General features: G+C 33.0%; 1 protein-coding gene across 3 annotated transcripts in view; it reads right to left on the bottom strand.

The window, feature by feature from the left end:
* Nucleotides 1-21,488, bottom strand: part of MDGA2 (MAM domain containing glycosylphosphatidylinositol anchor 2) — an 833,536-nt gene that overhangs the window by 278,863 nt on the left and 533,185 nt on the right. For all 3 annotated transcript variants that reach the window (XM_016926039.4, XM_001151973.8, XM_063792901.1), the window contains one exon: nt 12,558-12,690. In XM_016926039.4, the coding sequence (XP_016781528.1) occupies nt 12,558-12,690 (133 nt within the window). The remainder of the gene's footprint in view (nt 1-12,557; nt 12,691-21,488) is intronic.

The following is a 21,488-nucleotide window of genomic DNA, read 5'->3' on the forward strand; positions in this document are numbered from 1 at the left end:
CTGCCTCAGCCTCCCCAGTAGCTGGGACTACAGGCACCCGCCACCACACCCGGGTAATTTTTTGTATTTTTAGTAGAGACGGGGTTTCACCGTGTTAGCCAGGATGGTCTCAATCTCCTGGCCTCGTGCTCTGCCCGCCTTGGCCTCCCAAAGTGCTAGGATTACAGGCGTGAGCCACCGCGCCCGGCCCTACATATTCTTTAACTGTGGATCTGTACACATACAATAATGCTTTATTAAACTTGTATTCATATCTAACATTTTGCTTAAACACACAATGTTTAGTGTGCAGACCATGCATATTCAGTGAATATTTCAGTTCCTTAAAATGTAATATAATATCTTTGTACAGTTCACAGTATCATAATTTTATGTGGCTATCACATCAGATTGCTTTTTACTGATGATTCCAAAATGAAAAAACAAAGCCACTAACATTACGGCTTTCTTCACATTGAACTAAGTTTAAATTTGAAAGAAAATATGCAGTAATACAGGACTTTATAAAGTATTCCTGATCAAGGGAATTAGAAAGACATATTAAGAATAGAAAGAATTTAGTCTCTTTTCCTCCTTTTTTCCCCTTCAAGACAATTGTCTTTGTATATTAAATACCAGATAAATAAAGAACCCATATTACCTGCTTTCTTTTCCAATAGCTTTGTTTATATTTTTCCTGTGGTGCCTGATATTTTCTCTCTTCACTTTGGACATAGGTATTTTAATTTGCACTTAATATGTGACAATCATTTTGAAGGATTCTCATCTACTGTTACTTGTTAAATCAAGCTATATAAAATTACCTCTATTTGGTCATTTCAGAACTACAAACATTTGCCAGCAAAACAAAGAAAATTGGTTTTGAAGAATTTTCTAAAAAGACACAACACTACCCAGTGACGCTTCACCGGGAAGACTACAGATCCTACCTTTTCCTTGGTTGAGTACAATGTCATAATGCCAAATCAAAGAAAAAACTTTAAGAGGAGCTTCTTAAAGTAAAAACGTAAAGAGTAGCTTTAATTGTCACACCTATTTGTGCCCAAAATCCAATACCTTGTTTCTTGATTATTTCCATGCTCGTGAAACTAAGGCAATAGGTCCCCAGAACATGAGGGCAAGGTTCCAATAAAAAAATTCCTGTGACACAGGGTGCCTATCAAAAACCAATACTGCTGACTAACTGCAGATTTATTGGATAGAATGTGATTGAAAACGCAATCCATAAATGATTAAACAGTAGAATACAGCAACTAAAGCAGAATGACTAAAAGGAGGTAGAAGAAAGAAATACCTTTGAAATATGAACTAAAGCATATTACTAAACAACTAGACATACCTATTTTCTTCAGGAACAGAAGAGTAGCAAGAAGAGTATGTTGTTATCAAGAAAAAAATAAATATAAAGGTGGCTCTTAGAAGAGACTTTGCAGAAGCTGGAAATTGAGGGAACAGCTGAAATTACTGTGATGCTTTGGAAATAATTGCCACAACTGCAGACAAAAAGTACATGCTGCATCCAGATGTACAGTTAAAGGCAGATGCTAATATATCTCTGATACTCGACCTGTTCACTATTTCCCAGCATACCAATCTTCTCTCCTGTTAGTCCCTATAACAATGTACTGGATACACTATCCCTACAATATGAACTACCACATAGAGTCATTTTTTTCTGATTTAATTAAAAGCTCCACGTAAACCAATGTGGATGTTGTAAATCATGCCGAGCTGTGGTACACATGCCTCTGTAATATTAACAGTGGCCCCAAGGCTAAATTTAGCTATACCACATTATTAAATCCTATGAGTGTAGCTAACATCAGAAAAATGTTTTGAAAGCATAAATATTTTAGCATGAAGATTTAACAAAAATGTATTTCGTCATATCAGAATATCAGGGGGAAAAACTCACTCATTTATAACTAAGCCAAAGGAGAGCTGTTTGCATTTTGCCTTGTCTGTAACTTAGAGATGTATCCTATAAGCGTTCTTTGGTGAGATAAAAACCAGTTTCTATTTTCCTACTAAAATATTTTTAAAAATTGTATTTACCTGGCACTGATTAGTATGCTTGGTCTTCAGACACAATAAGAACATGTTTAGGTTTCTTCATTAAGAAAGTAAATATAGAATATTCCAAAAAGGCTTTAGAAAGTTCAGCAGAACTAATGTAATAAACATACTCACTCTAACATGCATAATAGTAATATAATTTACATTAAATGGATATACAATATTTTATATTTACTTATTTTGCCAACTATTGACAAAATTTTGGAATTTCACTATGATTTAATATTACTTCTGAATATATATATTAGTAGATAGCTTCTATCATTGATACTTTTCACTAAATAAGAAAGAAAAAGGAAAATTGATGAGCTAGATGATATTTTAGAAAGCCTCTTTTCTTTCTTCACAAAGGATATTTTCAGTACACCCACTACCACCACCATAACTAAGAGCCTACTATTTGCCAGGCACTATAAACATATAATTTAATTTTATCTTCACAATATCTGTAGTGAGGTATGAATCTGGGGAAACTGGTACTGTAAATGCCTTACAGCTTAGAGAAGAACAGTGGCTAGGTATGCATCTTCTCTTAAGTTAGGATAAAATCTTCCTGACAGTGACTTTTTCTACCAGAAATATTGATAGCACAAATATTTGCAAAGAGTCACTCAAATATGTGCATTAGGTCCAGAAATAACTTGTCAGTTAATTTTTAAGAAATAATCATGTAAGCCCCATGTATAAAAGGATAATAGCACAATCAGGTATTAATCTTCTCAAATTCTGTACGCCTAAACTTTGCTTGCATGGACCTTGCGGCTCAAGGGCAGCTGTGTACTTATGGGCTGCATCTACTCCTTTGTAGCAACCTCATTTCCTCTGTGTTTTATTATTGTTGTTATTGTCATTATTTTGCTAAATAAATGTGAAATTTTATTGTGAGCATTCTCTTCCCATCATTATGTTACCTACCCTAGAACACCTCATAAACATGATTTAGCAGAAAGCAAATTCACAGAGTTGAAGGAATTGATCATACTACTCTACTGTAGAGAGAACCAGAATCCACACCCAGCTCTTGTTCAATAATGCTTCTTTAGGTAGAGTTGTTTAAGGCTCCATACGCACCAACATTAATAATTGACATTAAGACTTGAATCTTACATGGATGTAGGCTGGATAGTGGATTAGTTCATTGAGTGACCAATTGTTTTGTTTTGGGGGGACTATTGGGTTTCCCAGGATGTGGGACTTCCAGTGAGTCCAAGGCAAATTAGGATGGTTGCCCTGCCTAAAGATGACATTTTGACATAATCTATCCTAGTATTCGGAGTGAATAAGCAATATGACTGGCCACATGAACTTAAGAAAATAATATTTTGTATTTTATTGTATCTCCTTTGTTAGAGCCAGTAACATATAAAAGCAAATTGTCAGTAAATGATCATGGAGCTATTCTAAGCCACAAGTTATATGTGGCTAGCTCAAAAATCATCAAGAAATTGTAAAATGTATTTCTACCAACTGAATTATTGCCTATGATAATGCAATTCTTAGTATTTCACTAGACCAGTAAAACTCTGAAAAGAACCAAGCTGTGGTCTACAAATCCATAATCTAGCAACAGTTTGAAAATTAAAAATTAATTGTTCTTAGGAGTATAAAAAATCCTATTACTTTATTTTAGCATATCCTCGACCCAATCTACTGAAACAAATATAAAATACATGGTCTGGACTTTTGCAAGATTTTCTAATGAATAACTATTTTAAATTTTTCAATTATAATCCAACAGCATATTAAAAATAATACACATTTAAAGTTAGAAAAATATAATCAATGAATATCCTAGATGTTTGCTAAAACACAGATTATTTGATATGGTCGAAAGTATTTGTATTGTGAGATGGCTTTTAGTGTTGTCTTTCATTTGACTAAGGCTGTTTATTGTATCTGGATTATGATAACTTCTGAGAGAGTTACTAGTTTATGGGGTATATTTATGTTAAGAACCCATAGTTTCAAGATACATTTGAATAAAGAAATACAAAAATTTCATTGCTAGGACAACAAAATGCACAGATGTAGGGAGATCTCAGCAACATGCAAACTTCCTTTTATGACAGTAATAGAATTTTTAAAAATCTGGGTCATCTTATTGCTCTGGATACTGCCTTAGGAAAACCAAAGTTGAAACCTCTTAATGACCATTGCTTCTGTTCAAGATTTGCTGCCTTATCATCATCTATATTTTTACATTTCTGAAGTTACATTAGTGAAAATAGGTCATATATGTGCTTGATTACCTTAGGAAATGACAGAGCACTGAAATGAAGAATCTGTTGAATATCAACAACCACAACCTTGCAAGTTTCTTCTATTTCCTAATAAACCATGATCAATTTCATAAAAAATATTTTGTATTTATGTTAAACATTTGTTCTCCTAATAGGTTAGATATAAATATACCTAGAATATGAGTCATTTCTATATATTTTAGTGGGAAATACTAATATCTAACATATGCAGTGACAAAAGTCATCCATAAAATGATCATGAACTTATTTCAAGATTAATCATCCATGATTGAAGCTATACCCTGTAGGCAGAACAATGCTGTCCCCAAAAGATGCCCATGTGTTATTATTTTTGAAAACAAAAATGTTTTCTTCATTTTTAAGAAGGTGAAAATAAGTTTAGAGAAGCTAACTATTAGTAACATCATAAAAGATTTCAGAACCAAAATTTAAACCTTATACTTTTGAATGTTAAAACTTATGCAAAAGAGTTACAGGGAACATCTTATTCTCTATATCTACAATATTCTAATAACATTTGTTGTGTTCCATTATTGGCTGTAGTAGTAAACACTGCTGTTCAGATAACCTGGATTATTATCTATGATAAAAAATTATTAAAGCACCCATATTTCCAATATTTTAGAGCATGAAAGGTGAAAAGTCCAATGTTTTTTCTTCCATTTCACATATTAGCTTTGCCCTCACTGAAAAAGAAACTCAGGAAAAAAAATCCAAGAATAATGCACAAGTTCACTGACTTGTCATTTATGTCCCTGCTGTAATCTTTTGACGATGCTTTTAAAAATCCATGATGTATTACAGGAGTGATATCTGTCTCTCCCTAAAATTTCATCTTACCTTCTTCCTTTGGAGTTGCGTTCTTTGTATTTCCCCAAAGCTAAGAATACAAGGCCATAAATGCTCTCAATAGAGTCACTTCTTTAATTTGAGTTCCCAGTGAGGAATAGGCTCTTTAACATATCTGACTCATTTTCTTGCTTTGATTTAGCATATATTATAAACTTATGTCTGAAATTTTAAGGAAAAGCAATCCTAAATGCAAAGTCCACATTCAGTAATTTGGGAGTATTATAGACTGAATTGTGTCTTTCCCTCCAAATTCATATCCTGAATCCTGTCTGTGTGACTGTATTTGGAGATAGGGCTTTTACAGAGAGGTAACCAAGGATAAATGAGGTCCTAAGGATGAGACTCTAATCAAATATGGCTAGTGTCCATGTTTGGGACACTAGAGGAAGGGACACTAGAGCTTTCTCTCTTTCCCTCCATGAATGCACAGAGGAAAGGTTATATGAAGACACAGCAAGAAAGCAGCCATCTGCAAGCCAAGAAGAGAGCCTTCACCAGAAACCAACCCTGATGGCACCTTGTAAACTTGTGGCCTCTAGACCTATGAGAATATAAATTTCTACTGTTTCAGTCACTCAGTCTGTGGTGATCTGCTATGGCAGCCCAAGCTGACTAACATAGGACATCATCATACGTATACCATCTATTTTCACAAACCTAAATAGTCCTTAAAAACTGTTATTGATGGTTAACTAGCATATCTAGATTCTAATAAATGATTCTCTTGATTATCTAGATGCTATGAAGATCATCTAAACACAAGAGGCTAGAGAAATTCATATGGCTAAGAAAAATGGCTGATGTTAGTACTAAGGTGCAGGTTACGGCAAAATCTTTGCTGCTACTTCTTCTTGCACTTACACTGGCTGTCTATGACCATAGGTGTAGCATATCGCAAGAGAAATTGTTTTTGTATTTTGTTTCATGCCCACAGCTATCAAAATTTATATAACTAAGATATTTTCTTTTTCATAAGGCTTAAGTAAGTTAGTGAAATCCCTCTAAACATGAGGAGAACTATCATAAATAGATAACAGTATACCAAAGGTTTTACACTGAAATTCACAACAATTGCTGGACATTTATATTATAACTTTCCTAAGAGCTATATAAAATAATAAAAAGAGATAATAGTTGCCTAACATAGGAAACAAAGACATTTCTTGACCTCTATCTTTTTCCATGAAAATTTATTGAGACAAAAAGAAAAAAAAAAGAGTAGAAGAGAAAGGAAAAAAAAAATTGAAGAATAAGTGAGAGAGGGAGGGAGGAGAAAGATACATATTTTCCCTCTATTTCTATAGCCAGTAATACTTTTATGGCTTGGTTCCTTGAATTAAATCCCATTTAAAGATGATATCTTAATTAGATAATGTTTATAAATGCTAAGGTAGAGCAGACTAAATCAAGGGATTTATATAATTAGGCCAAATGAGCCACACCTATCCCTTTTTTATACACTTCATCATAACCTCTCAAGCAGGTAAAAAATATGTTTTTCATCCTGATATAGGTAACCTACTTAATTCTTATTTGCCTTTGAAGTTGTGAGACATCAAGTCATAAGTGCTTGAAATTCATTAAAATAAATAAAACTTGTTTTATCATAATTTCTATGTGTCCTAGTGTTGGTAACACACATAATATAAGAAATTTAAATTAATTTATACTCATCCTAATTATGATAATTTCAAAATACACCTATATTACCATCTAAACTTATAAATTTTAACAGGCTTATTTTAATAAACTATGAGAAATACAGCTACATTAAGAATTTACCAATCAAGGGAGTATATATTCATGGCAATTTGAATTTATGCTCCCAGGTTAAATATATATATAAATTTTAAAAATAATTTACCAATCAAGAGGTAAGCCCCCTCTTCATCCAAATATGAGTAGGGAAACAACCAAAACAACTTCTAGACCCTCCTAAGCACTGTGTCAATTGGTCAGGGTGCATGACAATAAATAAATAAATAAGTCACTTTATCTTTTATAAAATTCTATGAACTGTCTTGATAAATTTTAAGACAGCTAGATTAGGTGTGATACATAATGACACTTCTGTGGCAGGAGACATTTTCATAGCATGCCAAACAAGAAATGGGAGTCAACAAATTAATTAACACTTTCTCTGGCTGATATACAATTATGAGTTCCACCACAATGCTATTTCACAGTAGGAAAGTTAAGAAACCACATCACTGGAATTCTACAGATGACATTGACTTTATCATGACACCTAGACACTGCCTTTCGAAGAAGTTCTAGAAAATTAATTTCTATTCACAAAATGGAATGGGCTCATGGAAACAGTAGGATAACAAGGACTACATATTATTATCATCCAAAGTAATTATTTAAACTTGTTTAAAGTGTATACATTGCCAGAAAGTCTAATTCAGCAGGTATGGGATGGAGCCAGAAAACTTACTCCATGGTGTAACTGTTCTGCAGTAAGAACTTTTTAGAAATTTTTACTACTAGTACACATTGTTTCCATCTTTACATCCTGTGTCATTTGGGCATTGTGCAAATCAGGTCCATAGACTGACTGCAATTAAAAAGTTGATGTGATTGTGGAGATGTTCCAGTGGCATTTTGTCTCTACCAAAAGTACATTGATTAGCCATTATTTGACATTCATTGAAAGAATAATTTCTAAAGTAAAGTAAGACTTTTATAAACATATTGGTTTACAGAGAAGATTAACCAAACATATTACAATATGTATAACTTTCTTCTCTCAATAAGGTACACATTTTCCTTGACATTTTGCAAACCAAGAGTTTAAAATACAGTAATTTTACGTACATCACTTAGAGATTCAAAACATTAAGAATCACTAGGAGCAACTGACTTTCACATTGATTATAGCAATGGTAACTTATGTTCCTCTTCCACTATTAAAAGAGCAATGAAATATCTTGCATGCAATTATTTGTAGTTTACAGACTTATTTGCATGAGGATGTTCTAAGCTTAATTTATACCCTGTGTACTTTGAAAGATACCTCATTTATTTCACCTATTTGAAATTCACAAACCCTTCCAACTATGAGCACCACCAGATGGAAAAATTTCTGAAGTGAACCCAGTTTGAACGTGTAAAGTATGAGGCATATGACATGTCTGATTACAGTTACTGAAGAGTTGAATAGGTACTAGCTTATATTTTTAAACTCAATTACTTACCATAATTCTAATACTCATTTTGCAGTGAACATCAATCAAAAATTTTGTGAGATAATTTATAAAGGTGAATAATAGGTTTTTATGTTTGCCCAGTCTAGATACATATTAGCTGAAAAATAAAAAATGCAACATAAAGCTGAAAGGTTAAATAAAGTATCTCTAGTACAGCACTCCTGTGCCCTCCATAGAACAGGTATTCAAAGACTGTTTTCTAAGCCAAATATTTTTTTTTAATAATCACAGAAATAAAGTCATCCAGTTACTTTAAAAGATCTCAGGAATTCTATCACTTTCCCTGGTAATCTTCCCCTTTTGGCTTTAAGGTATGAAGTCCTTATTTATTCCTAACAAAACACTCTGGCTGAGATTTAAGTTCATTTTCTCCATCTCTGTGAAAACTAAGAAGAGCTGTCAGTCTCCTATTTAGAATAACTCTTCAAACACTGGAGTCAATCTAGTCCCCATTCCTTATGAGCTGTGGGACCTTGGAAAATGATAAAAATCACATCTACAACATAAAAATATTAAATATAATTTTATTGGTTATCTTTGTCTTTAAAGAATTTTTGCATAAGTCAATTTAGTTCATTCTCAAAACAATCCAGTGAGGATGCTTTAGTTGCTGCAGGACGGTTCATTATGTGTCAGATGATAGAAAAAGACATGACAAGAAAAATCTACCTGTTTATGTTCCTATAGTTATAAAAATAAACTGAGATAAAAAAACACTAAAGATTTTAAAAATTAATAAGGCACTGCTAAAGTGCAAAGTGGTAACTTAAGTAATAATATATACTAGTGTTTTTTTCTTCCTCATTCCATAGTAATTCTTTTATTCATCCCATAGGCCATACTTTCATTTTATTTTTAATTTTCTCTGTATCTATATATTTTAAAAAAAATTAAAGAAGCTAAGAAAAACAAAATTAGTTATAAGGCACAATACATTTCATGCCATGAAGAATAACATAATTATAACCAGTTCTTATATGTTAACCTGTTTATTCTTGTTTCTCAATATCCAATTTCCCCTTTTTTAAGTCAGATGAGATTAACTTTTATAAGTGCTAAGTCCACTAAGATTTTATATTTCTATTTTTTTCTGCAACATAATTTCCATCACCTTTTTTTTTCTTTTTGACACAGTCTCTCACTGTCACCCAGGCTGGAGTGCAGTGGTGCTATCTCAGCTCACTGCAACCTCCGCCTCCTGAGTTGACGCCATTTTCCTGCCTCAGCCTCCCAAGCAGCTGGGACTACAGTCGCCTGCCACCACGCCCGGCTAATGTTTTGTATTTTGAGACAAGGTTTCACTGTGTTAGCCAGGATGGTCTCAATCTCCTGACCTCGTGATCCACCCACCTCGGCCTCCCAAAGTGCTGGGATTACAGGAGTGAGCCACCGTGCCCGACCTCCATCAACTATTACTTATGATTATTGATAAAGTTTAATTTTCTCTCACTGTTCTTGTACTTTAATGACTTTTAACTATACAAAATAGAGCATTCTCTAGTTTTGTTTTTTTTTTAAGTTTTTTTTCTTTTATTATTATACTTTAAGTTTTAGGGTACATGTGCACATTGTGCAGGTTAGTTACATATGTATACATGTGCCATGCTGGTGCGCTGCACCCACTAACTTGTCATCTAGCATTGGGTATATCTCCCAATGCTATCCCTCCCCCCACCAACCCCACAACAGTCCCCAGAGTGTGATGTTCCCCTTCCTGTGTCCATGTGTTCTTATTGTTCAATTCCCACCTATGAGTGAGAATATGCGGTGTTTGGTTTTTTGTTCTTGCGATAGTTTACTGAGAATGAAGATTTCCAATTTCATGTCCAATTTCCATGTCCCTACAAAGGACATGAACTCATCATTTTTTATGGCTGCATAGTATTCCATGGTGTATATGTGCCACATTTTCTTAATCCAGTCTATCATTGTTGGACATTTGGTTTGGTTCCAAGTCTTTGCTATTGTGAATAATGCCGCAATAAACATACGTGTGCATGTGTCTTTATAGCAGTATGATTTATAGTCCTTTGGGTATATACCCAGTAATGGCATGGCTGGGTCAAATGGTATTTCTAGTTCTAGATCCCTGAGGAATCGCCACACTGTCTTCCACAATGGTTGAACTAGTTTACAGTCCCACCAACAGTGTAAAAGTGTTCCTATTTCTCCACATCCTCTCCAGCACCTGTTGTTTCCTGACTTTTTAATGATTGCCATTCTAACTGGTGTGAGATGGTATCTCATTGTGGTTTTGATTTGCATTTCTCTGATGGCCAGTGATGATGAGCATTTTTTCATGTGTTTTTTGGCTGCATAAATGTCTTCTTTTGAGAAGTGTCTGTTCACGTCCTTCACCCACTTTTTGATGGGGTTGTTTGTTTTTTTCTTGTAAATTTGTTTGAGTTCATTGTAGATTCTGGACATTAGCCCTTTGTCAGATGAGTAGGTTGCGAAAATTTTCTCCCATTCTGTAGGTTGCCTGTTCACTCTGATGGTAGTTTCTTTTGCTGTGCAGAAGCTCTTTAGTTTAATTAGATCCCATTTGTCAATTTTGGCTTTTGTTGCCATGGCTTTTGGTGTTTTAGACATGAAGTCCTTGCCCATGCCTATGTCCTGAATGGTAATGCCTAGGTTTTCTTCTAGGGTTTTTATGGTTTTAGGTCTAACATTTAAGTCTTTAATCCATCTTGAATTGATTTTTGTATACGGTGTAAGGAAGGGATCCAGCTTCAGCTTTCTACTTATGGCTAGCCAATTTTCCCAACACCATTTATTAAATAGGGAATCCTTTCCCCATTGCTTGTTTTTCGAGCATTCTCTAGTTTAAGACAATTTAAATCTTAGCCAAAATCAGTGTTCCTACCATTGCTGAACCATAGGAGGGTCCCAATAAGTTTCTGATGAATAGAAAAATAAATGTATAAAACAATGAACATTTTGAAATCTTGGCAACTCGATGGAACATATGTTGATGAACCAATGCCATAGTTGACTTTTTAAAATATATTTTACAATAAATTCCTAGGTTTAATCTTTTTACCAACTGAGTTAGTTGGATTTGCCGACCAGCTCTTTGTCGGAAGAACTAATAAAGTGTGTTCCACATGCTTTATACGTATCCACTCATTAATTCTTTCTACAACTTCATGAGTTTATGAGGAAATCAGGCAAAGAAGAGTGAGATGACTTGCTCAACAAGGTGCAAAAGCTAGTAAGTGGCACAAGCAGAGTCTAGACCCAGACACAAAAAAAGCCCACACTTTTAGAGATTTTTGTTAATGCGAAAAGGGTCTTTAAAAATCTTTAGTCTAATATAGTTACTTAAAAGTAAAAATTTATAGACCTAATGTAAATGATGAGTTAATGGGTGCAGCACACCAACATGGCCCATGTATACATATGTAACAATCCTGCACGTTGTGTACATGTACCCTAGAACTTAAAGTATAATAAAATATATATATAAAAGTAAAAATTTATATTGACATGAAAAATTGGAGTTTCTCAAAACCAGTTCAAATTTTAATTTATTAAAGTGATTCTTTATGCACATTCATACAAAATATGTTTTTCTCATATACCTTCTCTTTGCTCTTTCATTTATCAATTTCTTCTAAATATGTTTACCGTTATTCTGGGGTCTATATTATTGAACAAAGGCTAACTTAAATTTCAATCCTATTAATGTTTTAACATTTTCTACAAAAATATTGTTCTAAAAACATCTATCTGAAATTACCTATTAGTTTTCTTGACTTGACACAAAGTAAAAGAAAGTTTCTTTTACTTAACTTTGAAAGCACAAAACTCATTTAGCAACTTCAATCACGAATTTTTATATGAAGAATCTAGTATTTCTCAAGAATATTTTTGAACAGGATATATGCTCGTTAGTGACATTTTAGAATGCAATACTTTAAAGAGCTATAATTTTGTATGTTATACACGTAAACATATTACATGGAGTATATTACAATGACATTTTACTGTGTCCATGTATGAAGCTTTTCAGATATCCCAGGATTTTCTGGGAATAAAGGTGCTTATTCCTACATACACCATAGAGATCATTTGGTCTTTAAAAAAGTTAAAGAGAGTTTTTAAACATTAGTTGTAGATAAGATACATGTAACATACAGAGATAATTCCATACCTGTTTTATTGGACAGTCTAAACGACACCATCTTATCAGGAATATTACATACATTCCTCACTGAAGCAATGCAGCTATAATTAGCATAGTCCTGAGGTCGAAGATTCTTTAGTTTTAAGATCTTTGTTTCACCCTGAAAATGTACACAAAAATAAAAGTCATTAGAAAAAGCCAACACAACCAGAATGAATGAAACATCACATCACATTACATTGTATTAAATCATATTATTATCAGAATATGACAGACTGTCTTTTTTTAAGGGAAATGTCCTATCTTTCAAATAAGTTTTAAATGAACTAACTTTAAAACAACACTGCATTTTAAAATAATACTGTAATATTAAGTATGCCTGGAGATAAAAACTAACAGACTACAATGAAAATTCATAACATTTTCTTTGCAAACTAGCTTCCTCAGGGGAAAAGTCTATTTCTGGTGGTAGTTATGCAAATTATTATGCAAAGATCAGAGCAGTGTACTTAATAATGGAGTGCGTTCAACAAACACTGCAATCTATTCAGACATCGATGTGAGAAGACAAAAGAAAAGAATCTGAAGAAGAGCCAACAAATGAAACACGGTTGTTAGAACAAAGTTAATTACATAAATCTAATGATAGGTAAGTACATTTATAAACATAAATATTTTGTATATGGAGCAATGACAGGTGACAGATCTAAAACTGAAGGAAAGAAGCATTCATGAGTGTTTCTATATTATTATTGTTCTTGTTATTTCATGTTCAAGAGTTTAAGGGCTAACTCTCCAGGTAAATCTGCACAACTGTAGATAGATGCAAATCAAGCAAGTGGCCAGAAGTATCTAACAAACTCCTGATGAACCAAGAAAGACTTTGTAAAAACATTGGATTGAAATTGTTGAAAGGAAAAAAGGAACAAACAACAAAACGTAGTCTCCCGCCCAATTCAAATTAGGTCCCCTAGGTTTTCTTTGCCTTCTAAAGTCATTAATGCATCATCTCAAAATAGTTCTTCTTATAAATAACTTACTTATTTTGATGGCAAAACAGTGTCTCAATGATTTTATAGTATTAGGGATACTATAAAAATTCAAAATGTTTATTTTTTCCAGATAACGTGTGTATGGAACAATGTGTTTCATCACTTTACCTGGGTAACATTTGTTGAGTTGTAAAACTTGCAATACTTTCATATGTTATAGAGGAGGACTGGAATACTTAGTGACTTACTACATAAAAACACTGCTGTTCATTTGCAAGAAAGCTTACCCAGACATAGGCACACAGTTTTGCAAATCTGTCAAATGAATCTCTATTCTAGTGTGCATGGAATTGTGGCCATAAGTATTTTCATTCACTGTCCAAATTCAGTCTTAAATCAGTCACCCCTTTAGCATTTTCCTCAGTGGTTAAAAAACAAAAAACAAAAAACAAAAAAAACTACCTTTCAATTTTTGTTTAGAAGAAACACTGAATTTTTAACTTACAAGAAAATATAAATGTATCCAATACAAGTATACACAGAAATCTATATGTTTCTAGAGTTTATATATAAAACTATTCTCGTGTTACAGAATTCCCATACATGATATAAAATGCCTAGAAAGTGTGCTTAGCTAGAAAGAACAGTTGAAAGAAAATGATATGCTAGAATTAGTCAACTCAGATAATTTTTAAATAAAGTGATACGTCTTACCTCTCCTACCTTTGTCACACGTATTGCTCAAATTTCTTTGCTTTTCTTTCTCCTCTCAATACGACTAGTGTTACTCCTTGGAATTCTACTTGTTCCATAGTTAACCTCACTTTATAACATTTCATTAGGTGGCATTATCCTTGCTGATGAATTTTTACTACAAGCTCTATTTTCTTGCCCCACTCCCAAGTCTAAGCCCCATTTCCAGAATTCTCCCTTAAGTTTCAGATACACATAACAAATGTTTGTCAATATGTCCATTCTGATACTTCAGACACATCTGAACTCAACATATCCTAAATTGAACTTCAAATATATTCCTTTAAACCTACTCCTCCTTCTGTAATAATGGGAATTTACACCCAATTATAACTTCTTATTCATACATTCAGTATCTCTGTCTCTCAGCTAGATCCTTTTATTGATCTTTACTCGTGTTCAATCCCAATTATTCTTTGTATCTATTTTTAATCATAATGCTCTAAACCCTACAATCAACTAAAAAACTCATGATTGTACTTAGTATAGCTTAAGAATGCAAGCAAGCCACAATGATTTACACTTTAACCGATATTTTTTTCAGCTTTATTGAAGTATAATGGACAAAATAATTGTATACATTTAAGGTATACAACTGTGCTTTGATATACATTGTAAAATAATCATCACAATCGAGCTAATTAACATATACATAACCTCACATAATTATTTTTATTCACTTGTTAAATACATGAAATCTAATTATGCCATCTCCTTGCCAGACTTCTCCCTTTGCCAGTAAGTACCCAGAGAGTAGAGATTATGTCTATCTTGCTCTCAGCATTATATTCTGGGCACGTGACACAGGGCTTAGCAGAGAGGAGACAATTTTTAAGTTAATACTTTTTCAGTTAATAGTACTGTAACTACCCAAGGTTTGCTTTATATATATTTATTTCTCCAGAATTTGCTATTTGTTTGGCACTGGTATAAACTCAATATAATTAAATGAGTAAAATATAATCAGAGCCTAAATACACTTAAGAGAAAAATTCCCTTACATTATTACACATAATCAATAGATATTTGTGCATATTGTAAAAAAGAAAGTGGGTCTGTTACTCTAGTAATGATTTATCTAGATTGCGCTTTTAGGTTTGGAAGGAAATTTGAACTGAAGACAAATTATCAGGACAAAACTCAAGACAAAACTTGAGCCATATCAAAAGAAATAAAACTTAAATGAAAATCAGTAGAATTACAAGTGAAAAAACACATGGATATAGATATTGATGATATATAGGTACAGATACATGCAGTTACATATATATGATGATATAATGAAACAATAATATATAATACATGCAATTACATATTTATGTGTGTATATATACACACGCACACTATATATATATATATATATATCACACACAAAATTACTCCAAAAATAACCAACCTCTAATCATTCTGAAAGATTTATTGCATGTAGTCAATATTCTAAAAGCAACCACAGAGTGATAATGATTCTCAGATATAAACAAATAATGAACATTGTCATTTAGATGTATATTTAATAATAAAGTCTCTTTACTCACATAGAGTTAATTATACTCTGTCAGTCCTTCTTGTTTCTGTTTCCACTGACAAATTCTGTTTCAATTTGCATTTTCTGAATAATACTTTTCCAACATTCCACTGAAATAGTACCTAGTAATTTCATTAATGATGATGATCTCTTGTTAAAATTTAATAAACCTTTCTTTTGTATGCTTCCATACTTCTCTGCTTATTTCTAACACTTTAGATTACCTTTACTACTGTGACAGCCCCTCGTATATAGGCAATTAATTACAGATATAATAATTTAGTCATTTCTTGGTTGTTTTACCATTGAATATTCTAGTTACTGAAGTCTGCAACCTTTTACTAATATATTCCTAGTGAAATCTGATCCATTATCATGGTTCCAATGAGCACTAATGTATAGATAACTGACAAATCTCTAGACAAAAAGAAAAAAAGCAAACCTACTAAAAATCACCAATAGTATTATAATTAATAAATTCTAGATTATCCTAATTTTTCTTGTCCTTGGAGTTGCAATGTTTGCTAGCATACATTATAGGACATACTTAAATTTTGGTCTATCCCACTCAACATTTTCCCCAAGAAGAAATGTAGTCTCTTATCCTTTTGGAGCTCTTAAGATAATCTATGCTGCATTTCTAATTCTCTTTTCTTTTTTTTTCAGGGGGTGGGCCGGGTCAAGGTTTAAGGGCTAGAAAACCTTAAATTGTTCCCCTTCACTGAAAGGTCATTTCAAAAACCCTTAGTTTGTCATTTGAGACTCTATGCAGTCTAAGCAAAACACTTTTTCCTTATTCCTCACATAAACTCTTCATTCTCATCAAATTAGTTATGTCACTATCTTGAGGTATCTCTTTATGATTTCCTAATGCTCCCCATTCCTTGCTATGAGTCATTTTTTGTTCCTATCTGAACTGATGTGTACTTCAAAAAATATATTGTGACTGGAGTGCAGCGCAACAAAGAGCATAAAATGAGATAAGATTTCAAAGCTTGGAAAATGTCATATTAGAGGGGCTATGATCGCAGATTTGTATTTATTCTAAAGTTACTTATTCTGTGTTTAACGCTACTAATCTCCTCTTTCTAATTTTTTTCACCAAGGCTTGCTTTCTCCTCTTGGAAGATACGTCAAACTTGATTTCCACCAACCCTAATTCTCCATTTCACCAAACAACTCTACTCTCCAGTCTTTTTGAATTGTATCTGACAGCCATTATTTCAAGAAAGTGTTTTCTCTTTTTTTTTTTTTTTTTTTTTTTGAGACATAGTTTAGCTCTGTCACCCAGGCTGGAGTGCAGTGGCGCAACCTCGGCTCGCTGAAACTCTGCCTCCAGGTTCAAGCGATTTCCATGCTTCAGCCTCCCAAGTAGCTGGGATTATAGGCGCATGCCAACACACTGGGATAATTTTTATATTTTTAGTAGAGACGAGATTTCACCATATTGACCAGGCTGGTCTGGAACTCCTGGCCTCAAGTGATCTGCCTGCCTTGGCCTCCCAAAGTGCTGGGATTACAGGCATGAGCCACTGCACCAGCCTCAATATGAAGAGATTTCAACCTAAAAGCTCTTACTTCTGATCCATCCTCTAAAAGTGTATTCTTCCTATATGTATTCTCCTTTACTTTTTGAGTTAATGCTTTTGTCTATTTATATCAGTCACATTTGTGTATATATTTATATATGTTTTTATCATTTACATTATGTCTATGTATTGATCCTGCCTTTCCATTTAATGAGATCACTTCAAATTCTCTTCCCTACCATTTGGGCAGTGTTTTGCATGTTGTCAACTCAGAAAAGATTGCTGACTAGATAGGAATAGAGCCAGCTCATCATATTGCACACAGTAAGGTTTTAGTAAGCTTCCTGAACCATGTTGACTCTAATGGTAGTAATAGGGACTTTAAAAATCTTTACATTAGGGTAGCCTGCAAGATAGATTTATGAAGCTGCATTTGGGGCCACCCATAGCAGAGCTGAACAGTCAATTATGGAAAAGAGAATGTAAAAGAAAGGTAAGCTCCAAGGGAAATATATACAATAATCAAGTACAGAGAATCAACATCAATGCAGCTCTGGCCATTAAAATGCAGAGGTGGCTTTTGTAAACGATGCATCCTTAAAATATTTTGTATACCTGAATTTTTTTGGTCATGGACACTGCTGGTATTTATGTTATCTAAAGGTAAAAAATATGAATTTGGTGGTAATATTGATATTACAAAAGAGAATTTGTGCTACTGTTTGAGATGATTTCTATTCTTTAAAGACCTACAGGTGTGGCCCTATAAATACAATGGTATGCACATCCATATCCTAGTTAATTCTTATTCAGAACACAGCAACAAAATGGGCATAGGAGAAGGTGCTATAGTTTGGATGTTTGTCCCTAATCTTCATGTTGAAATTTAATCCCAATGTTGGAGGTAGGGCCTAATGAAAGGTATCTGGGTCATGCGGGCAGACCCCTCATGAATAGATTAATGTCCTGAGGGGGGCTGTGAGTGAGTTCTAACTCTATTAATTTCCTTGAGAGCTGGTTGTTAAAAAGAAATCTGATACCTCCCCCTCTCTCTCTTGCTTCCTCTCTCATCATGTGATCTCTGCACATACCAGCTTCCCTTTGCCTTTTGCCATGAGTGAAAGCAGCATGAAGCCCTCACCAGACGCAGATGCCACATCATGCTTCCTGTACAGTCTGCAAAACTGAGAACCAAATAAATCTCTTTTCTTTATACATTACCTAATCTCAGGTGTTCCTTTATGGCAACACAAAACACAGAACACAATAACAAAACGGACTGTAAAGAACAGACAAAAAAGAAAGAAAAGCCTCTAGATCCATGATTTCCCAATGGTTCAGCTATCATGGGATTGGAGAGTTGTTCTGGGTGAGTTAAAATGATTTCCTGCAGTCAGAAAACAAGATACCAAGATATGTGAACCTAGAGGGCCCAGGTAACATGGTCTCTAAGTTAATATGTAAGATTAATTTATATACCATGCCAATGGGAGAGTGGGTAATACAGATGAAGTCTGTTAATGGAATATTGTTTAAAATAACAGAATTATGGAAAATTTTGAGCCTTACTTTCTTAATTCATGACAGTCAGCATATAATAAAAATATTTTAAAACAATACAGCAGAATGTATAAGAAAGTAGAGAATATGTGCACACACAGATTAATGTTATCAAATGGCATATATGTATACCTGTGATAATGAGTATAATTTAGGCTTTACTATTTATAACTACTTTAACATTAATTTTATTTTGTTGATCATTTGAATTTGATACTTTGGGTGTCGGGAGGCTTTTTGCAAGTGAATTTTCATGATTTGTAAAAAGGAATTTTGAGTTGATTATTGTCTAATTGTATAATTAGTCTAATTAGACTAATTATAACTAATTAGGTAATTGATGTAAATATGTTCAGTCTTGTAATTAGATGGTATAATTACAATACACAAGATGATGTCATGAACATCTTTACAAAAGTTCTAGACAAATGGAAAGTGAATTTTCAATATGTAAGATTTAAGCAATTGTTTAACATTTCTTAAACAATTACAAAATTATCTGCAATACATATATTTAACTTTTGACATTATTTTTTAACAAAAGAAATAAAAGGAAGACATACAATGTATATTAGTTAGTGGCCCTTACCAATGCTGACATTGCTGTAATGAAGCAGCCTCAAGCCGTATTTCCATATTACTTATAAAATAAACTAGAACTTTAAAAAAATTATATTCATTCATTTTGATACTTAGATATCAGTAAAAACTAAAGTCTGTCAATTTAGATTCATTTTATGAAGCTCTAATGACTAATTTATTACAAATTTATAAATAGAAAATGATATATGCTGGCCTATGTCTTTTAGTAGTAAGTGAGTGGAAGGACGAAAAGTATAATTATTCCTTTTAGAAATACTGCATTATGTGCTTATGAATTCATATCAGCTTTAGGAACACAGACCAATTTTTTTCTGGAAACACTGTCTATAAGAAGGTATAAACAAGATTTTTGTCACTCAACAGAATTCAGGAATAAATATTCAATTCAAATTGCTATAGTTATTAACATATTATGAATGGATATACAAAATAGATATATCTCATCTTAGAAATTCTATTTTATTAAAAACAAGACATTATTATTAAATAACATTATTATTGAAAACATATCTTCAAAAGAAGTTTCATTTTCTAACATTAAAACTTAAGTAGACATATGATCTATTATCTGAACCCTTCCACCATATATACCCAGTATGCCTTCCCAGCTTCACAGTTCCCTGTTCTCCACACATATTAATTATTGTTCTAACTAACCAGAGATACAGATGCTCTTTGGAGACATTGTCTTTCTTCTGCATTACTTGCACGTGCTAATGTCTCCACCTTGCGTGCTCCCTCCATAGCAGTGTTGTGTAGCTCTATTTAGACAATGATTTTTATTTTATATCATAATTATTGATCACCTTAAGTTTTCCTTTATATATCAACAAACATTAGAGGAGGAGCCTTGCCTAGTGACCTCTGTGTCTCTGGAAAAGGTATGCCCATATCTTGAATATACTAGATCTTATTTTAACTGAATCTTATTTACATCACGAAGCCACAAAGGTCAATGACTATCAACCTAAGGAGATAAATTTAAAAATTAAAATATTATTGAAGTGCTCCAATACAAACAATAGTAACATAAAAGTTTTTTTCATTATAGAGTACACATGGCAGTATGGGAAACAGTAGTTCAAGAAATCAATAACATCTAAGAAGTATATATGTATATGTTTATATAAGGTTATATATACATATATACACACAAATATATATGTATATATATACGTATATATATATACATATATATACGTATATATATACATATATACGTATATATATGGAGAGAGAGAGAGAGAGAGGCATAAAAACACTAGCACAATAAGCAAAAGATAAAGTAAACAGGGAAAGAGTAACCCAATATGGAAGTATAAAAAGGAAGGAATGAGACATCATATCAGCTTTTCATAGATGGCTTCTCTGAGATGATGAGTCCTCAGTGTTAAGAAGGCCTCTGCCATATTATCAAACTAAAGAATACCTAGAAATAAATTTAACCAAGGAGGGGAAAGATGGATACAATTCAAACCATCAAACATCGATGAGAAAAACTGAAGAGGATACAATTAAATTGGAAGATATCACAGGTTAATGGATTGGAAGAATTAACATTGTTAAAATGTCTGTGCTATCCAAAGTGATCCACAGATTCAATCCAATCTTGTCAAAATACCAATGAAATTCTTCACAGATATTGGAAAACACAATCCAAAATTTCTATGAAACCACAAAAGATCCCAAACAGCCAAAGCAATTTTGAGCAAAAACAACAAAGTTGGCATCATACTCTCTGACTTCAAAATATTCTACAATACTATAGTAACCAAAACAGCATAGTACTGACATAAAAATAGACATATAGACCAATGGAATGGAATAGACAGCACATAACCAAATCAACACACTTACAGCCAATGAATTTTCAACAAAAGTGCTAAAATCTCATATTAGGGAATGGACAATGTGTCTTCAGTAGATAGTGCTGGGAAGCTTGAATATTCACATGCAGAAAAGTAAAGCTAGACTTCTATCTCTCCGCATATACAAA

Source organism: Pan troglodytes, chromosome 15 (genome assembly GCF_028858775.2).
Source record: "Pan troglodytes isolate AG18354 chromosome 15, NHGRI_mPanTro3-v2.0_pri, whole genome shotgun sequence".
NCBI classification, from domain to species: domain Eukaryota; kingdom Metazoa; phylum Chordata; class Mammalia; order Primates; family Hominidae; genus Pan; species Pan troglodytes.